The sequence below is a fragment of the Typopeltis vanoorti genome, chromosome 10, assembly GCF_054136105.1.
Source record: "Typopeltis vanoorti isolate ZY-2024b chromosome 10, IOZ_Tvanoo_1.0, whole genome shotgun sequence".
In the NCBI taxonomy this organism is placed as follows: domain Eukaryota; kingdom Metazoa; phylum Arthropoda; class Arachnida; order Uropygi; family Thelyphonidae; genus Typopeltis; species Typopeltis vanoorti.
The window spans coordinates 23,054,979-23,073,522 of NC_143558.1; the positions used below are offsets into that span (position 1 = coordinate 23,054,979).

The following is an 18,544-nucleotide window of genomic DNA, read 5'->3' on the forward strand; positions in this document are numbered from 1 at the left end:
GATCCTTATAGACAAGTCCAACAGTTGATTGATCTTGGCTGGGACATCCCAGACAACCAACTATTTGACTTATCTTTTTGAAGTAAGGACCAAAAGCAGTGCAAGACTTCCAGAGTCCACTTTTCTGGAGGTCCACAAATTATACCAGATGGAAAATATGGTGGCAAGGGGTTGAATCCGCATTGATGGTCCTAAAAATAGGACAGTAAAAAACATTCAACAGAAGTAAAAATCAAATAATATGAAAAGAAACAATAGACAACATGGTGATGTGAGGTTGAAGCAATTGAAAACAGAACACTGATCAAATCTGCTGACGAATGTCAATGCAGAAAAGTATTAAAAAAATGCCTCCTCCTCCTCCTCCTGTCCTATAGGGATCACCTTATTTATTGACAGTAACTATTTTAATATAGTTACTGTCAATATAGTTTAATATAGTTATATAATATATACATTATATACATTAGCAGCTTTGTAAAACAATGACTAGAATATCCTCATGTCTAAAACCTTTGCTTTAAACCCAAATGAATTAGTACATAAAGTTAAGGAGTTGGAAATCAGACCAATTTCAATAACAGTTAACTGAAACAACTCTGAGAGGCCAGTTTCATGACATTTCAGTAGATATGATGTCATTTAGATCATATCTTATGAAATCATCAAGTTAAAAATTAAACTGAAGCTGCATAATTTTGTATTTTGATGAAAGCAAGTTATTCAGTTACCCTATCCTTTAGATGAAAAAAAAATGTTTTTATTAGATTTTTCTTGGCATCCTATTAATTATAGCAGCCATTTTTATTTGGAACATCCATGGAATTTTTATAATTTCGAACAGTTTTAAAATCAGTCAACTTATTTTCAAATTGTCTCATTTCTAATTTTTGCTGCCATGTTCAACGCTGCATCTTAATTTCTCATTTGCATTTTCAAACGATATATTTTTTCTCAAGATGACAGCTACTTGATTCAGGTGTTCCGAGTGCACTTTTTTTCCCCATTTTGCCATCTACCGGCAGGTTGATGGCATTAGGTTGAACCTGAAGTTTGATTTGTGTGTGTGTGTTTATGTGTACATATAGCAGAATATATGTCCAAAGTCACTTTAATCAAAGCATTTCTTCTATGAAAAAAACTGCCCAAATTTTGCAAAAATTTAAGCACAGCTGACATTGAAACTCATAACTTATGTGTTATTAAAGTAAATTTCACGGCTTACACGTGTAACAAAATTATATAGAATTTACTCCAATATAATTCATCTAACATTATGTGGACACTGTCAGGCAGATAGACTTAACTACATTCAAACAATGAATCAATGAGTCATAAATTATGCACATATTATCTCATGTCTCAGCCACAGCTGAAGTATTCGATAGTACACTATTAGCATTCAAAGGAACAATTGTAAGTTGCATAGATAAAAAAAAATAGTGTAATATCATAAACTTCAGCTGCGACCAAGGCATGAGCTAATATATGCATGATTTATGACTCACTACTTGATTCATCTTTTGAATGTAGTTAATGATTAATCTCCATGACGATGTCCACATAACACTGGATGAAATATATTTGAGTTTTTCAATAAATTCTATGCAACTTTTGTTACATGTGTAAGTCATGAAATTTACTTTAATATCTAGTACACATTGTACATATTAGACCAAATAAAATTAGAAATTTTTATGAGAGTACTCTTGATAGATAGGACAGCTATAAAAACAAACCTATTTCCATTGTTTTTGTTCTCAGCACTTGATTTCTTAATGCTCTAGAATTTCAAAGTATTTGCTAAATTTATGTCTGATCACTGCAGCTGTCCAGCTTTTAGGGACAATGCTTAAAATTTATATTCTTCCTCAAATGATCTAAATTTTGAGAATTTCTCTCTTAATTCTTGTATTAATTCAAGAAAATCTGACTGAAGGCAATAAGGAGTTAGTTTTCTTCATCATGATCACTAGAATCATCAGGAACAGAGAAACCAGCTCCTAATTTTACTAATCTTATTTGTTTTGTTTTTTTCAGCTTTTTTGCTCTTTTTTTTTTTTCTATGTGCTGTATATAGTGAAGTTTTCAAAATGTTGAGTACACAGCCTTTCCTAGTACATATTCAAGCAGTTTATTTTATTCATATAGTCCCGAGTGATTTCTCATAATGATTTTTAAGTTTTTTTGTGTACAGTAAATGGGTCACAACATTTACTGCCAAACAAATGAAAAATTCATTTTCTACATATTTCTTATAGTGATATGTACAGATATTTATATTAACTACACCTGATGTAACTTTTATTAATGTTTTAACATTGTGACTTAACTCCCTCACCTGTTAATTGAGATGATTTACAATAAACAGTTTAAGGTGCATTTCTTTACAAGAAGGCCAATAGGGTAGTGCATTATCATTTTTAATCAGCTTGAGTACAGATATAAGTTGACACACCAGGACAGCTAACTTGACTGAACAAAACAAAGGTGAGGAGTGGAAGGGATAGGATGCCAAGTGACATGTTCAATCCTGTTTCAACATGCTATTTACCAAGTCATTGACACTCATATTCAAAATTGTTCAATATTCAATTTTGTTCAATTCAATATTCAATTCAATTCAAAAATCATATTCAATATTGCCATAGGCAAATCTGTAGCCTCCACAAGTCATACAGATTTGGACATGAGAATTTTAGTGTTTTATGTAATTCCTTCATTTTATATTTTGGTTTAACCAATAGGAATACAATTTGGTTGGCTAAATCCCAAATTGCCAGCCCATCCTCGTTCGTTCAGTATCCAGGTAGATACCCAACAGGGTGCACCACGAAAAGGTGAGGATTGGACATTAGGTCAGAAGTGCTGGTCGGTTCTCCGCATTCCTTTAAAGGCTATGTGGAGGTCTCCTCTCAGTTATACAGCTTTGCCTCTTAAGCACCCCTTTTACTGAGAGCTGGGTCAGAAGTAAAACACTTGACCAAAGACTAGAGACTGCAGATATGAGAGTCCTGAGAAAGATTATGGGTGAACAGATGGCATCAATGGCAATATCATATTAAAAACGAAGATATTAGGAAAGAACTTGACATTGTCAGCATCCAGGAATGTGTTAGCAGACTAATCTCAGGTGGTATGGTCACTTAAACAGAATGGGCAAGGAAAGATTAGCAAAATAAGTGTTCTCTGCCAAGTTGGCAGGAAAACGACCCAGAGGAAGACCAAGATATAGGTGGATTGATACGGTACAAAGTGCCTTAGACGATAGAAATATAAGATCTGGTAATGTTGGAATCTTGACAAGTAACAGACTGATTTGGAGGAAAACTGTAGATCGGAAGTTAGTAATGATGTAAATTTTTCATGTAGTACTATCATATCCTGTACACCCCTTGAAGGTATATGGCAGGAATTTGATGATGTAATTCCTTTTTCATCTTGATTATTACCATATCTAATTTTAACACACAAGGCAGGCCAATATAACCCTCAATGACCTATTATTTTATCACTTTTGTTATCAAAATGCTATTCTCTCCTGAAAATGAAATGGAATGATTTGTAAAGAAAAAAAAAAAAAAAGAGAAAAAAAAAAAAAGAAAGGAAAGGAATAAAATTATATGTTAGAGCTCCTTTAATTAGATATTTGATGCTTTATGGACTGTTACATAAATGTCAATGCTTCTTTTTTAAGCATTCATTCATTTATTTATGCTTTACTCTTCCATTTGTTTTCTTCATTATTAAAAGACTGTCAAGGCTGATAGAATGAACATAACAGAATGGAAACAATTTGCTTTATAGCCACCTAATCAAGAGTATCTCTCAAAAATTTCATATTTTATTTGATCCTAAACATATTAGCTTCAAATATCAGATGTTTAATTTTTTGCAAATTTTGAGGGAATCAAAGCAATTTTGGGCACACATAACAACCAAAAAATCAAACTTGTGAATTCTACTAACGCCTGCAACGTAGAGTACTGCCTAAAGCAGGTGCCTGCCATAATGAAAAAATTCAGTCTGAAAGTGCAAATAAGAAATCAGAAAGTACAAACTTTAGGAATTAAAATTGCAGTAAAATATCAAACACTGGACAATTTGGAATAGAACCTTCCAAAATTGAATTATAAAAATTCAACTTTGGAAGGTTTCAAAATTGAATCTAAAAAAAATATTCGTCCATCTAAAGGAGAGGATGACAAAATAATTTACTTTCACAAAATCATAAATTATGCAAATTCTCAGTCTCCTGATTTCACACTTGAAATGATCCGCTTATAAACCTATGGCCAAAGAACATCTCACAAAGATGCTAAAAATGTTTACTACGAATTACTATGTATAAATATTTTAAGTTTTTTTTTTGCAATTAATTTGAACTGCAAAAAATTAGAGTTCATTAAAAATTAGTGCATGCTGATTTCTCCCCCCCCCCCAACGAGTATTACAAAAATGGAGTGTAATACACACAATAAACAAGTGAACATTATGGATACTTGTGGATATGGGCTTTTAAATTAAAAAAAAATCTAAAAATCTAAGAATTGAAATCTTTTGGTGATCTTAGAAATTTCTAGATAGTTTCAACTGGCTTGAAGGTCACTTTAATATTGCATAGTTTTAGGAGGTGAGCTAGTTTTTTTGTTTTTTTTTTAGCTCGCCTCCTAAAACCACACAATATCAGAGTGACCTTCAAGCCAGTTGAAACTATCCAGAAATTTCTAAGATCACTAAAAGATTTCAATCCTTTCTACAAACATGCAGGAGTTTATAACATCCCTTGTTCCTGTGGTCTAATTACATTGGTCAGACGTCTATTCAAAGTGAGACAAAAGGAACACATCAGTTATGTTAGAAACAACAAACAAAATATTTCTGGCCTTTCTCTCCACTTCTCTACAACCAACCACATTATTGAATGGAATAAAAGTCTTATGCCATATATAGAGGAAAACCACCGTTCCAGAATCTTCAAAGAAGCTGCTACAGTCGCCCGTTCCACAAATAACCTCAACAGGAACCAAGGTTTAATCGTACCAGATATATGGAAGACTTTAATTAGATCAATAAACACATAAGAAATGAACTTCAGTGCAAACTATAAAATGCATCTCAACAAGTAAATCATGTATCCGTGACACGTGTATTGTTTCATGTGCACTACTATTTTGTCATTGAAATAGAATTGTCAGAATTGCCAAAGTAATTTTCGATAGCACAAAACTTGACATGCAAATATTAAGCAATGTAGAGGAAGAAATTACTCACCATTACAGCTGCAAAAATTAATAAAAAAATATATATGTACCAAATTAAACTTTGTATTAGAAATTGTTAATTCTTGACCACAAAGATTAATGAAAATTAACTATTATTTGGATATTGGGCAAGTGTAAGCGAATAACTAATTTAATTACCTACTAGTTTCACCAGCTTGTGCTGTCAGCTTCATCAGGGTACAATCAGGAAAGCAAAGAAACGAAAATTACAAGCTAAACGTTAACTGATGATTCTATTTCAATGACAAAATAGTAGTGCGCGTGAAACAATATGTGTGTCACGGATACATGATTTACTTGTTGAGATGCATTTTGTAGTTTGCACTGAAGTTCATTTCTTGTGTATTTATTGATCTAATTAAAGTCTTCCATATATCTGGTAGGATTAAACCTTGGTTCCTGTTAAGTTTATTTGTGGAACAGTAGTTTTCTTCTATATAAGGCATAAGACTTTTAAAACGAAAATTACAAGCTAAACGTTAACTGACAATTTTATTTCAATGACAAAATAGTAGTGCGCGTGAAACAATATGCCTATCACGGATACATGATTTACTTGTTGAGATGCATTTTGTAGTTTGAACTGAAGTTCATTTCTTGTGTATTTATTGATCTAATTAAAGTCTTCCATATATCTGGTAGGATTAAACCTTGGTTCCTGTTGAGTTTATTTGTGGAACAGTAGTTTTCTTCTATATAAGGCATAAGACTTATTCCATTCATAACTTAGACCACAGGAACAAGAGATGTTATAAATTCCTGCATGTTTTTAGAAAGAATTGAAATCTTTTGGTGATCTTAGAAATTTCTAGATAGTTTCAACTGGCTTGAAGGTCACTTTAATATTGCATAGTTTTAGGAGGTGAGCTAATTTTTTTGTTTTTTTTTTAGCTCGCCTCCTAAAACCACACAATATCAGAGTGACCTTCAAGCCAGTTGAAACTATCCAGAAATTTCTAAGATCACTAAAAGATTTCAATCCTTTCTACAAACATGCAGGAGTTTATAACATCCCTTGTTCCTGTGGTCTAATTACATTGGTCAGACGTCTAGAAGCTTCAAAGTGAGACAAAAGGAACACATCAGTTATGTTAGAAACAACAGACAAAATATTTCTGGCCTTAATTCCCACTTCTCTACAACCAACCACATTATTGAATGGAATAAAAGTCTTATGCCATATATAGAAGAAAACCACCGTTCCAGAATCTTCAAAGAAGCTGCTACAGTCGCCCGTTCCACAAATAACCTCAACAGGAACCAAGGTTTAATCGTACCAGATATATGGAAGACTTTAATTAGATCAATAAACACATAAGAAATGAACTTCAGTGCAAACTACAAAATGCATCTCAACAAGTAAATCATGTATCCGTGACACGTGTATTGTTTCATGTGCACTACTATTTTGTCATTGAAATAGAATTGTCAGTTAACATTTAGCTTGTAATTTTCGTTTCTTTGCTTTCCTGATTGTACCCTGATGAAGCTGACAGCACAAGCTGGCGAAATTAGTTATTCACCTACACTTGACCAATATCTAAATAATAGTTAATTTTCATTAAACTTTGTATTATTCTTCTGTAAGCCTTTCAGGTCTGTTTATTTTATTGTGTGTATATGTGTGTGTAATCAATGTTTCAAAGTGTAAAGATCATTTGTGATAACTTTGTACAGCATCAAGACACAATGATAAACAGAAGGATATATTTTTGTATGGCAATTCTTTGTGAATAGAGAATTCACACTGTTCACTCTGTAAATCCTGATAATTTTATAATTTCAGAACTAGAACCTGATAAACCATATTACTCTCCCTTCTCACTAAACTTGAGTGGTCAAGAAATGAACTATCAAAAAAAGTGCATGTACCAACTAGTAAAGAAAAAATAATAGACATACAATCTTTTCATAATACTCTCTTCTCCTTTCAGCTCTCTTCTTATAATCCACCATCATTCCCCTTATTTTCTTCTCTTGCTTCCTTGCTTCATGCCACATTTTGAATTTCTCATTTATTCAAATCATGTAAATGATTTGGATTCCCTAAAATCATATACCTGTAAAACAGAAAAAGAAAAAAAAAGATCAAACTGAATTAATAGATAATACTACTGATAAACACTTTATAAAATAATCTTGCTAACTGAAATTTTTATTCCCTCTTAACAATACTTGTCCACGACTTGCACCCATTCATATTTACAACAGCTATTCCATTAACATGTTCACCAAATACCACTCACTCCTGCAACACAAGAGAATCAATCAATGTTTGGAAGAAGCTGCTGAAAATATATATTAATATATTCACAGGATTTGACCAAGAAAAACCTTGCAAGAGACTGGTGGCAACATAGTTGTTCCCCCAATACCACCAACCACTATGAGCCCTTTAATTTCCTCTTCTTAAACACTGATCTTCTCCAGTCCCACTTCACTAACAGCAAATTCATCCTCATAGGAGATTTTAATGTCCACAACACCAATGGTTTTCCTCCTCCAGTTGTACAGATCTAGTAGGCAGAGCTGCTGAAACATTTGCCATCACTAACAACCTTACACAAACTGTTCACACGCCAACCACGAATACCAGATAACCCTAACCACTTCCCAAACAGCCTATAACTCTTCCTCATCAGTGACCCTTCCAAATACACAGTGAATGTGGTGGGCCCCTAGGTAATTGAAACCACAATCTAGTACTTGTCTGTTTCCCCATGCAACAATGCTTACTCAGCCACTGCCATACAAGAGTAGTTTGGCATGTGCCAAGTGGGACAGCCTCCATGACATCTATGCCTTGTTCCCATAATGGACTATTGTTTCCAGGCTTCCAACTCAAAACATATGCACAGAACGTATCACCAATGTGCCAAGGTTATACAAATAAAAAATCAAGCATACCATAACGGATTTATATCAAGAACTCCATCCTCCTTTATTACTTATACTCAAGCCTGAAATAGCTGCAAGAAAACTATTAATGCTTCCAAAACAGAGTTTGAAATTGCAAAAAGCAGGAAACTTGCAGCCTGTCCAAACAGTAGCAAAGCCTTTCATCTCTTTCCAAAGCAATTGATTATAACTTTTACCGAGCACTATTCCCACTCTTATCATACCCAGATGGCCTTACTGAATCACTCAGAAAAAACCAATCTCCTGGCTTCACACTTTGCCTCCAATGCACACATGGTAATGTCCAGCCAACCATTCCAGATGTTCAATATTCAATGCCCTCCATGTCCTTTTTGCTAGAAAGAGATCAGAAAAATACTGTCCAAATTAGACACAAAAAAGTCTCCTGGTCCCTGATGTCATTCTGCCAATTGTCCTGAAGATTTGTGCACCAGAACCGACTCCTATCCTCCTATCCTATGTCGCCTGTCAGCCTGGAAATTGACCTATGTTCAACCCATTCCCAAGAAGGATGACAAATCCTGCCAAACTACCACGCTATCGGCTCACCACAGTCCTGTCGAAAGTAATAGAGAGAACCATCAATTCGCAAATCCTATAGAACCTCAAAGGCACTCAGCTAACAAACGATCACCAGTATGAATTCCATCACTGCTGATCAACAGGAGATCTATTTAGGTGTATCACCCATCTCCGAACAAATGACATGAAAAAGTTTGGTGAATCTCAAGTGATCTCACTTGATATCTCCAGAGCTTCCGATCGGGTATGGCAACTTCCATCATTTGGTCTTCCCAGGACTTCCAGCTTTCCGTATGGACACACACACACACACACACACACACACACACACACACACACACACACACACACACACACACACACACACACACACACACACAATGTGTGATGGTGGATGGTTCCTTATCCTCTCACCATTCAACTAATGCCAGGGTTCTACAAGGTTCTGTTCTCTCACCAACCCCTTCCTTCTATATATCAATGGCTTATTTCAGTTGACCTCCAACCCAATAGTTTGCAGATGACAGCACACTGCACTCCTCCCTTTTATTTAATAAACCTTACTCTACACAAATCACCTCAACCAACAGAACATCAACCACCACTGCCCTCAATTCTAATGTCCAAACAATCCTCCAATGGAATTCAGATAACCTCATCACTTTCAATGCTAGCAACCCCCAGTTCTGTCTTATTTCTCACAAAAAAAAAAAAAAAAAAAAGAACCATTTTCTCCCATCGTTACCTTTGACAACACTCAAATTTCCAAACAAGATGAGATTTCTCTTCTTGGAATCACCTTCACATCAAGTTAGCCCACCCATGGTACAAATGTACTTCATTTGTACTTCCCACCCATGAAAGTACAAATGTACTTTCATGGGTGGGAAGTACATAAAAGCAAAAACTGATTTTTTTTTTAAAGATCTCATTGTTAATCACTTGCTTCTTTTGATCAATTGCCAAATTAATAGGCAGCATCTTTGAAGAATACTCTTGCTCCATGTGTTCCCATCTGATTATTTTACTGATTAGTGCACAGAACACTGTACACTCATTTTTTTTCATTATTTATTGTATACTGTATGCAGTACAGGCAGCCCTTGGTTTACGTCTCACTTCCATTTCCTGAAAAAAAGGGTGTAAACCGAATCAGGCATAAAATGAACCCAATTTTAATGGGAGGTACAAAGTTATGTTCCACGCAGTCAAAAAATATGCACATGAAAAATATGCTCATATCATTTGATATGATAACGAAAACAAAACAAAATTATATACAAAAAATATGAAACTTCAAAAAGATATTACATATTTCTATGTTGAAGTTCCTGGTTTCGGATCACCTGCACTTTTTTTGAAAAAAGTATCCAGTGTTAACTGCCTAGATTTTCTTTTTCTTTCTTTAAGGAGTTCAGTGTAAGGTCGAATAGATGCGATTACACTCCTTTTTACGTTCACACTCCATTCCCAATCGTGATCCATTTTGCAGAGTTGATCAGTCAATGTCTCTATGCTTGCAAGGATACGCTGTAAATCAGCCGTTTTTATATCTCTCAGAGGAACTCCTTTGTTTTCTTTCTTGACTTAATTGTTCGGCTAATTCTTTTAAGTCTTCATTGGAAAGTGGTTTATCATGGCTATCTAAGACTTCTGTCACATCTTCAGCTGTAATATCGTCCAATCCCACCTCTTGTGCAAGCTTGGTAACATTTTCAATAACATTCTCCTCCTGCTCTAATTCCTCAAAGTCGTGCATAAATGCTGGAAAACGTTTTCGCTATGCTCCTTTTAAACACTTTGCTGACAATTCATTCCAAGCAGTCTTTATGTTGTTAATGCTCTTCAAAAAATCGAATGACTGTCAAATAGTTTTTCCTGAAGTGTCCAAGACTCTTACCATTTCCATAAATGTTATACGAAGATAATAGGCTTTGAAGATTGATATAATCCCCTGATCCATCGGTAGCAAAAGTGATGTGTTTGGGGGCATGTAAACAACCTTGACATCCAATGGTGTTCTTACTTGGCAAGGTTTTAAGGATGTCCAGGGACATTATCCAAGAGAAGCAATGCCTTGGCTGGCAAATCATTTTCTTTACAGAAGCGAAGCAAGGTAGGACAAAAATAATTTGTGTACCAATCTATAAAAATGTCTTGTGAACCAAACTTTCTTGTTCCATTTCCAATAGACTGGTGGCATGGCTTTTAGATCCTTGAAGGCGCATGGTGTCTGTGAATGGTACACCAACATTGGTTTAAGCTTCAAAGTTCCGGAGACATTTGCACCCAACAAAAGCGTAAGCATGTTTTGCAGCTTTAAAACCTGGAGCAGAATGTTCTTCACAGGTAATGAAGGTGCGTGATGGCAATTTTTTCCAATAGAGCCCAGTCTCATCAACATTAAAAATGAGATCAGCAGGATAACTTCCTTGTTCTACACAGTCTTGAAATTCTTTAGGAAAAGCAGACGCTGCCGCAACATCTGCACTTGCCACCTCACCACATAATTTGACTATGGCACTTACTTCGAGACTTAAATCTCATGAACCAACTTTTGCTTCCTAAAAATGTTTCTTCATCTCCATCTGTCGTTTTAAGATCCTCAAATATTGTTTTTGCTTTCTCAGTTATAACAGCCTGCATCAGAGGAATGTTTATCTGATTCAAGTCATCCACCCATAATGTTAATAATTTTTCCATTTTTTCATCAAGTTTACCCCTGCTATAACTTACATGTTTTGCATCTATACTGCCATAGATTGTTGCGCAGACTGTTTTATTCTATCTGCATTTTTCATAATTGTAGTAACAGTCGATGGAGATAAGTTCATACTTCTACAGACATTAGATCGTGTCTGCCCATCTACCATTCTTCGAATCACCTCCATCTTCTTTTCAAGTGTGATTGATTTCCGCATCTTCTTAACACCAAGTTCTGCTAACTTTTCTGCACTTCTTTTATCAGACATGGTATGTAATTACGTACTTTATAAATTTAAATACGTACGTATGTAAAAAAAAATTAAATAGAATTTAGGTAGATTCAACAGTAAAACTAGGTTTGATACATATACGTCATAGTAGCTTGGTAAACACTCAAACACTAGAGTGCCTGCTAGCATCATTTCTCAGTCAGACCACACTACAGTAAGAAAGTACATGCAGGCATCCGTCATTATTGTGAATCGGCGTAAATTGAACTGCCGTAAACTGAGGGCTGTCTCTACTGTTATTTTACTATAAACAAGAGTAAAATTTGTTTAAAAATATAACAACTCCTCCAAACACATTTTATAATTTAGGCATGTTTAACAAATCCTCATGGTTCATATAGTGATTTCCAACTTACAAGGCTTATGGGGATCATGGAATGGAATCTGACAGAAGTCCAGGACTGACTGCACTAAGGAAATTTTCTTTCAATATGTTTATTCATTTAGCAGATATTAAAAATATTCTATGATTTTGTGCTGATTATAATATTAATTCATTTCTTTCATAATAAACTATGAAATTATTAAGACTGTTAATGTTTTGCTGGATCCTGAAAACATTATAACCAAGCATATGGTGTAAAACAAGGGTGGTGTATGGTGCATTGGATGATCAGAAGTGGCACATTGGATTCAACTGATAATAATAAAAAGTAATCCTATTTATGCAAAAAGTATTAACAAAAACTGATTTGTAGAAAAAAGTTAACACTTATTATTTTTAGCGATTTTATTGTTTTGTGCAATCTTTTGCACATTCACTTGTTTCATCCTGAAGCCCCAAGCGTTAGCAACAGTGGTACATCGAAGATTTAAAGTCAGTCCATTTACAACTGATACTCGTGCCCTAAGGAGTTGTGCTTTGTTCATTCTTTGTGAACATTTGCAGCTTTGTACTTTTTTTGAAAATTAAGCCTTGTTTTTACATTGTTACTCATCACAGTTGAAAAGAAAATGAGCAAAAGAAAAACAGAAGGTGATAGTAAGCATGAATTTAATGAACAGTGGGAAAATGAGTTCTTATTTACAGCAAATCTGTCAGGAAAATGGTTGTGCATTGTTTGTGAAAACACTTTCTCACATAATAAAAGGCATTATGTTAATAGACACTATGAAACACACCAGACTAAAACAGAAAGAAAACTGAAGCTAGTGCTTGGGTCTGAGTTACAAACAAAATATGTGATTAAGAAAAAGGAAGAAATCAAATGAAGACAAAATATGTTTGTTAAATGAAGTTATGAAAGTTTGGTAATGACAGAAGCATCCTATGAAATTGCTTTAGGCATTGGCCAAAAAACAGAAGTCTTTCTCTGATGGAGGAGAAATTGTTAAGCCTTGTCTCCAAATATTTGCAAGATGTCTTGTGATAAAACTATCGAAAGGAAAGTAGAAGAAATTGCTTTGTGAAAGCAAAGTCACAAGCCAAACCAAAGAACTCTCTCATGATGTATCTGAGCAACCGAAAGACTTGTACTTTCTTTTCTTTAGCTTTGGACTTATCTGCTGACATGTGTGATGTAGCCCAGTTAAGCATTTTTATAAGAGGTGCCAAAGTATTACTAATTTGGTCAACTATTACTCTAATAGCCTGACCCCTGCTAAAAAAAAAAAAAAGTATCTCAAAACTAGCCCTGTTTTATATTCCCGAGATTAAATTCAGTCATATTATCCTTTAGTGACACACAATGAGTAGTAATTGATATTTAAAATAATGGCTGGATTTGTTATCAGATTGTGCTTGAAATAACTAATGACTGGAGTAAAGTCCTGGAAACCTACAGTCCAAAATTATTATAATCTGTTGGAACAAAAGTTATGGTTTGAAGGCATGCCACCCATATTCTTTGAAGTTTTGAGCCATTATTTGCTGCTGAGATTAGGGTGACTGATTAGAATTTCACAAGTTTCTTTAAATTTTCACTCATCCTATGTTTTGGTGATGTCAGGAACAGGCTTTTCCAGTGAATTTGTGTAGAGAATCTAAAAGCCTACATCTAATGCCTTTTATTCCCTAATAGGGAGTAGGTAAGGCCTTTATACCCTATCTAGTTTTTGGAGACTGAGTGGACAGTTCAATCTCCATCGGTAGCCAATCAGAGATAGCTGGCCCATGTCTATCACTAATTATAGGCAGCTACTGATGAAGAGACTAGCAAACAAGTGCTGCCATCTCTTGGTGCCTAACCCTAACAGGATATGTCATTGTCTGAAATAATGTGGGTACTACAGTCGATTTTCTCGAGTTTACGGGACGAAAAATCCGCTTGCCCGTGCCAGAGATCGATTAACTCGGGAACAGGTCGAAGATAGGCTTAGAAAAAGTTCCTCTATTTGGCGACTAGACTTGAACCTAGGTCTAACTTCGAGCGGCCAAGCCCAGAGAATGCAAGTGCAACTTCCATTGAGCTACACAGCCCTTAAAAGGCAATTTTACATAACTATTAAATTTGATGTCATTTATGTTCCTTTTTCTGGATAAGAATCATGCATCCTGTTTCACCTATATATGAAAGTGACAGATGCACTGAATCAATATACTTCAGGATGGTCCAGGGAAGAAAGGAGATCCTTGGAGGAAATTAATTAAGTTCTCTAATTTTGCAAGCGATTTAAATGTGGTATTAAGGTTGTATCATTAAAAGATATGAAAATCTGACCTTAGGCCATATGAAACAGACTATAACTGGAGTCCCCCCCCCAACACCAGGGATTCATGATGGTAGGGTAGGCTGACCAAATCAGTGATACTCTGGCTTACTGTTTGTATAGTAATGTAACCTGTTTCCCTGCACATGTATGTCTATTTTAAAGATGATGACCCCATGTGAGTCCAAATGCTACTAAAGCAAACTCCAACTCAACATCAGCAGAATCCAAGATTGGCATCATATGGAAAACAAGTGGAACTAGCAGAAGAATTGGTGAAATACCAGATTGACATCACAGATGTTACTGAAACAAAGAAGACAAAAACATGTGAGATTCATCTGAATAAAACAGATATCATATTCAGGTGATGAGGATTAGGGAAAAGGAGGAGTAGCCATAGTAATCAACACAAAATAAGAGGATCTTCTTGAATGCATGTAATAATCATGTGGGCAAACACTCAAATGAAGAATTAGACTTATTTGTGACCATTGTTTCATAGAAGGTTCTACTCAGAAAGAACGAATTTTTCAAAGCATTACAGAAAGCCATTTGGCCTGAAAGGTAAAAATTAGCCTTCTTGTACATCCTCTTCTTCATCTAAAGTACTTACAACTTCTGTTAATTGGAAAAATCACTTTCACAGGCATGAGATTCAGGCCACATCCATCACAAAAAATGAGCATCATCAAATGCCTACTTATTACAGCACATGGTCTGCTCCAACCCCAAAGATCTCCACAACTAGAACTTAACACCATCTAAAACATCATGCTACAGAATGTCTTTATCACAAAAAAAGATGAAATGTACATGTAACACTTTATAAGCCTGTTCCTAGGAACCTAAACCCTGTACGGCAAGTCCCAATTCCATATGCCACAGGAATCTCTGAATCAATTTTGAAGATTTTTTTAAATTTAGTTCCTACATTCTTTCCTATTAATAAAAATAACACCTCCTCACTCTTTCTTCCCTCTCTGGTGTTTGCCAGGTTCAATGTAATTATCTCTGCTCTTAATATGGACAGATAAGATATTCTGTTGAAAAACATGAACACAAGATGTTGAAAGTTTATTTTTCACTTGGTTAGAATATAATAAATTTACTTTAATCCTTTTTCCAAGTGTGTGCAAACAAAGTTTGCACCTGAAAGTATCTTCAGGACTGGGGTAAGGTGGTACAACACCAGGGCACTCCTTGCAAAGGTGGAGCAAGCTACCAACACTCCTATCTCAGTATCTCCCATAATGCAAAACACATCTCCTTGCAGATATGTCTAATGTTATGCATTAAGGGAAGGGCCACAACCCACTAGTTTCAACCTTTATTGAGGTCTCTTCAGTGGGAGCCAGGCCCAAGTGGAGATACCAGTCAGAAGCATTAGCAAGGTCATCTCTACCTATAGGAGTTGCCAAATGGTGTGCCACCTTTTTTGCCACCATTTGGCAACTCCTATAGGTAGAGATGACCTTGCTAATGCTTCTGCCTGGCTCCCACTGAAGAGACCTCAATAAAGGTCGAAACTAGTCTGGGTTGTGGCCCTTCCCTTAATGCATAACATTAGACATATCAGCAAGGAGATGTGTTTTGCATTATGGGAGATACTGAGATAGGAGTGTTGGTAGCTTGCTCCACCTTTGCAAGGAGTGCCCTGGTGTTGTACCACCTTACCCCAGTCCTGAAGATACTTTCAGGCGCAAACTTTGTTTGCACACACTTGGAAAAAGGATTAAACTAAATTTATTATATTAACACAAGTCTTACAACATCCAAAATAAGCTTGAAAACTATGGTCTGGAAAGCACAGAGTGGGCACTGAGTACAGTATCCTCTGGTCCAATATGCACCTATTACATCAGTGCTGTTTCAAGTTTGAGTGGATATTCAAAGAGGGTACAGAAGTCCTTTATCATCTCTGATTCCTTTTACAGTACTTTTTCCTCCATTTCTAATTTTTTTCAATAATCTCCAGAATATTTTACCATCTTCTGATATTTATTTTCTATGTTCTTACCAAAGTCTTCCCATGACTTTTGTTTAGCTAGTTTTACAGAGTGCTTTGCTTTCTAACATTTTTCTCTGTATTCCCTAAGAGCACAAGCAGGCTTACTTGCTAGGAACTTTCTATATTCTTTCTTCTTCTTTTCCTTGACTGCCTCTTTAACTTCCTGAGTACAACATGGAATTCTGATTTTTCTATCCTTACAGGCAACCCACATATCTCTCTAGCTGAATCAATCAATCTTTTCTTCAAGATTTGCCACTGAATCTCCAGGGTTCGGTTCTTGTTTTCAAATTCTTTCATTTTTTTTCTTCAATGATCTTTGTGTATTTGAGTCTACAGTTCACCTCTGAAAGCCATCTACCTTGATTTGTTTTAAAACTTTCTTACACACTCTTCTTTTCAACATGAAATTCAATTTTATCCTCAAAACTAAATAGTGATGACTTCATATTTCAAATCCTCTCTATATCTTGTGTCCTGAACCAGTGGAAAAACACTGCTATCAACTATAACATAGTCAATACGAATTTTCTTATTTCTTGCCTCTTCTCTCCATGTGAATTTGTGCACATTTTTATGTTGGAACAGTGTTAGTAATCCATGTCCTGAACAGGAATCCAGAAGGCATTTATCATTATTATTAGAATTGCGCTTTTTTCCAAATTTTCTCAAAATATTTCTGGTAATCATGTCCTACTCTACTGTTTAGAGATCTCTAATAAGGACCAACTTTTCCTTTTTCACTGAGCCAGCTGCCCTCTCTAATGCCTCAAAAAAAAAAGTCTTCCATTTCTTCTTTGGTAGAACCTTCTGTGAGACCAAAAGCATAAATGGTTTTGGGTACAGTACTTAAGTCTCATTGTCCAGTCCAGCATTTTCATATTTGTCTACATCACTATACCTGATATTGCCTGCCATTCAAGATTATCCTTATATTTATTATTGAATACTATATCCTCTGTCCAAAAAGAAACCGAACTTTTCGAAAATAGAAGAAACTAATGGCACCACCTGTTGTATCTTTTTGTTGTCGAAGGCGGCAAACTTCATTAGTGTTGTGTCAACTATTTATGACATTTGTTTCATTAGAAGCCGTGTTATAGTGCCCAAAGAGACTGTGTATTTTGATGAACGGTCGGAAAACGAGTTTCAAACAGAGAGCTGCGATTGACTTTTGTGTTAAACTTGGTAAAAGTTTTACCGAAACGCATCAAATACTTCAAAAAAGCATATGGTGATGAATGCTTATCCTGTACTCGAGTTTACGAGTGGTTTAAGCGATTTCAAAGTGGTCGTGAGACCCTTGAGGATGACGAAAAGCCCGTCCAAAAACTGGACTGAGCGAAGTTAACATCCAAAAAGTGCATGATTTCATCAAAGAACAAACCCGAAATCGTCTGTGAGATTGATTGAAGATGAATGGGGGGGTTCCAAAATCAACTGTGCACAACATTTTGACTGAGAGTTTGGGCCTTCGTAAATTGAATTGATTTCACTGTTTGTACTGGTTCCCTGAACAAAAACGAGAGCCTTGTTTGACCAGGTGACACCTCAGCTGGCATGAAATTTGGTCATGTTGTACCATCATTTTACATTTTAGTTTATGCCAATAAGATTACAATTTGGTCAGCTAAATCCCAAACTGCCAGCCGATCCTTGTTCATTCAGTATCCAGGTAGATACCTAACAGAGTGCACCACGAGATAGTGAAGATTAGACATTACGTCAGAAGCCCCAGTCGGTTCGCCATATTCCTTAAATGACTATGTGAAGGTTTCCTCCCAGTTATACAGCTTTCACCCTTAAGCACTTTGAGAGTTAAAGTTCAGAGGACATATTGCTAAGGTAACCTTAGCAAAATTACTGTGCTCAGGTCCAGTCTTCTGAATTTCTTGAGGATGAGAAAGAAGTTTAGAACATTCAGAGGCAAGAAACCAAGCTGGTGAGTGGTCTGTGGAATGTTCCCTATGAAGATAGATTGAGGGCATGTGGACTGCAGAAGTTGGCTGATAAAAAGAAGAGACAGGATATGATAGAAACATTTAAGTTGCTTAAAGGGTTCTATAAGATTGATGCAGGAGAAATGTTTCAGCACTTGGCTGGAGGGGCCAGAACTAGAGATCATCCCCTTTAAGTTGAATCAAGGAGTAGTTGGTCAGGGT

At 35.6% G+C, this 18,544-nt stretch overlaps 1 protein-coding gene across 2 annotated transcripts in view; it reads right to left on the reverse strand.

Moving 5' to 3' along the window:
- The window catches only part of LOC150102225 (uncharacterized), a 274,606-nt gene that overhangs the window by 242,241 nt on the left and 13,821 nt on the right, over nt 1-18,544 (reverse strand). For both annotated transcript variants that reach the window (XM_090399744.1, XM_090399743.1), the window contains exon 2: nt 7,188-7,345. In XM_090399744.1, coding sequence (XP_090255870.1) covers nt 7,188-7,286 — 99 coding nt within the window. In that variant the 5' untranslated portion in view covers nt 7,287-7,345. The remainder of the gene's footprint in view (nt 1-7,187; nt 7,346-18,544) is intronic.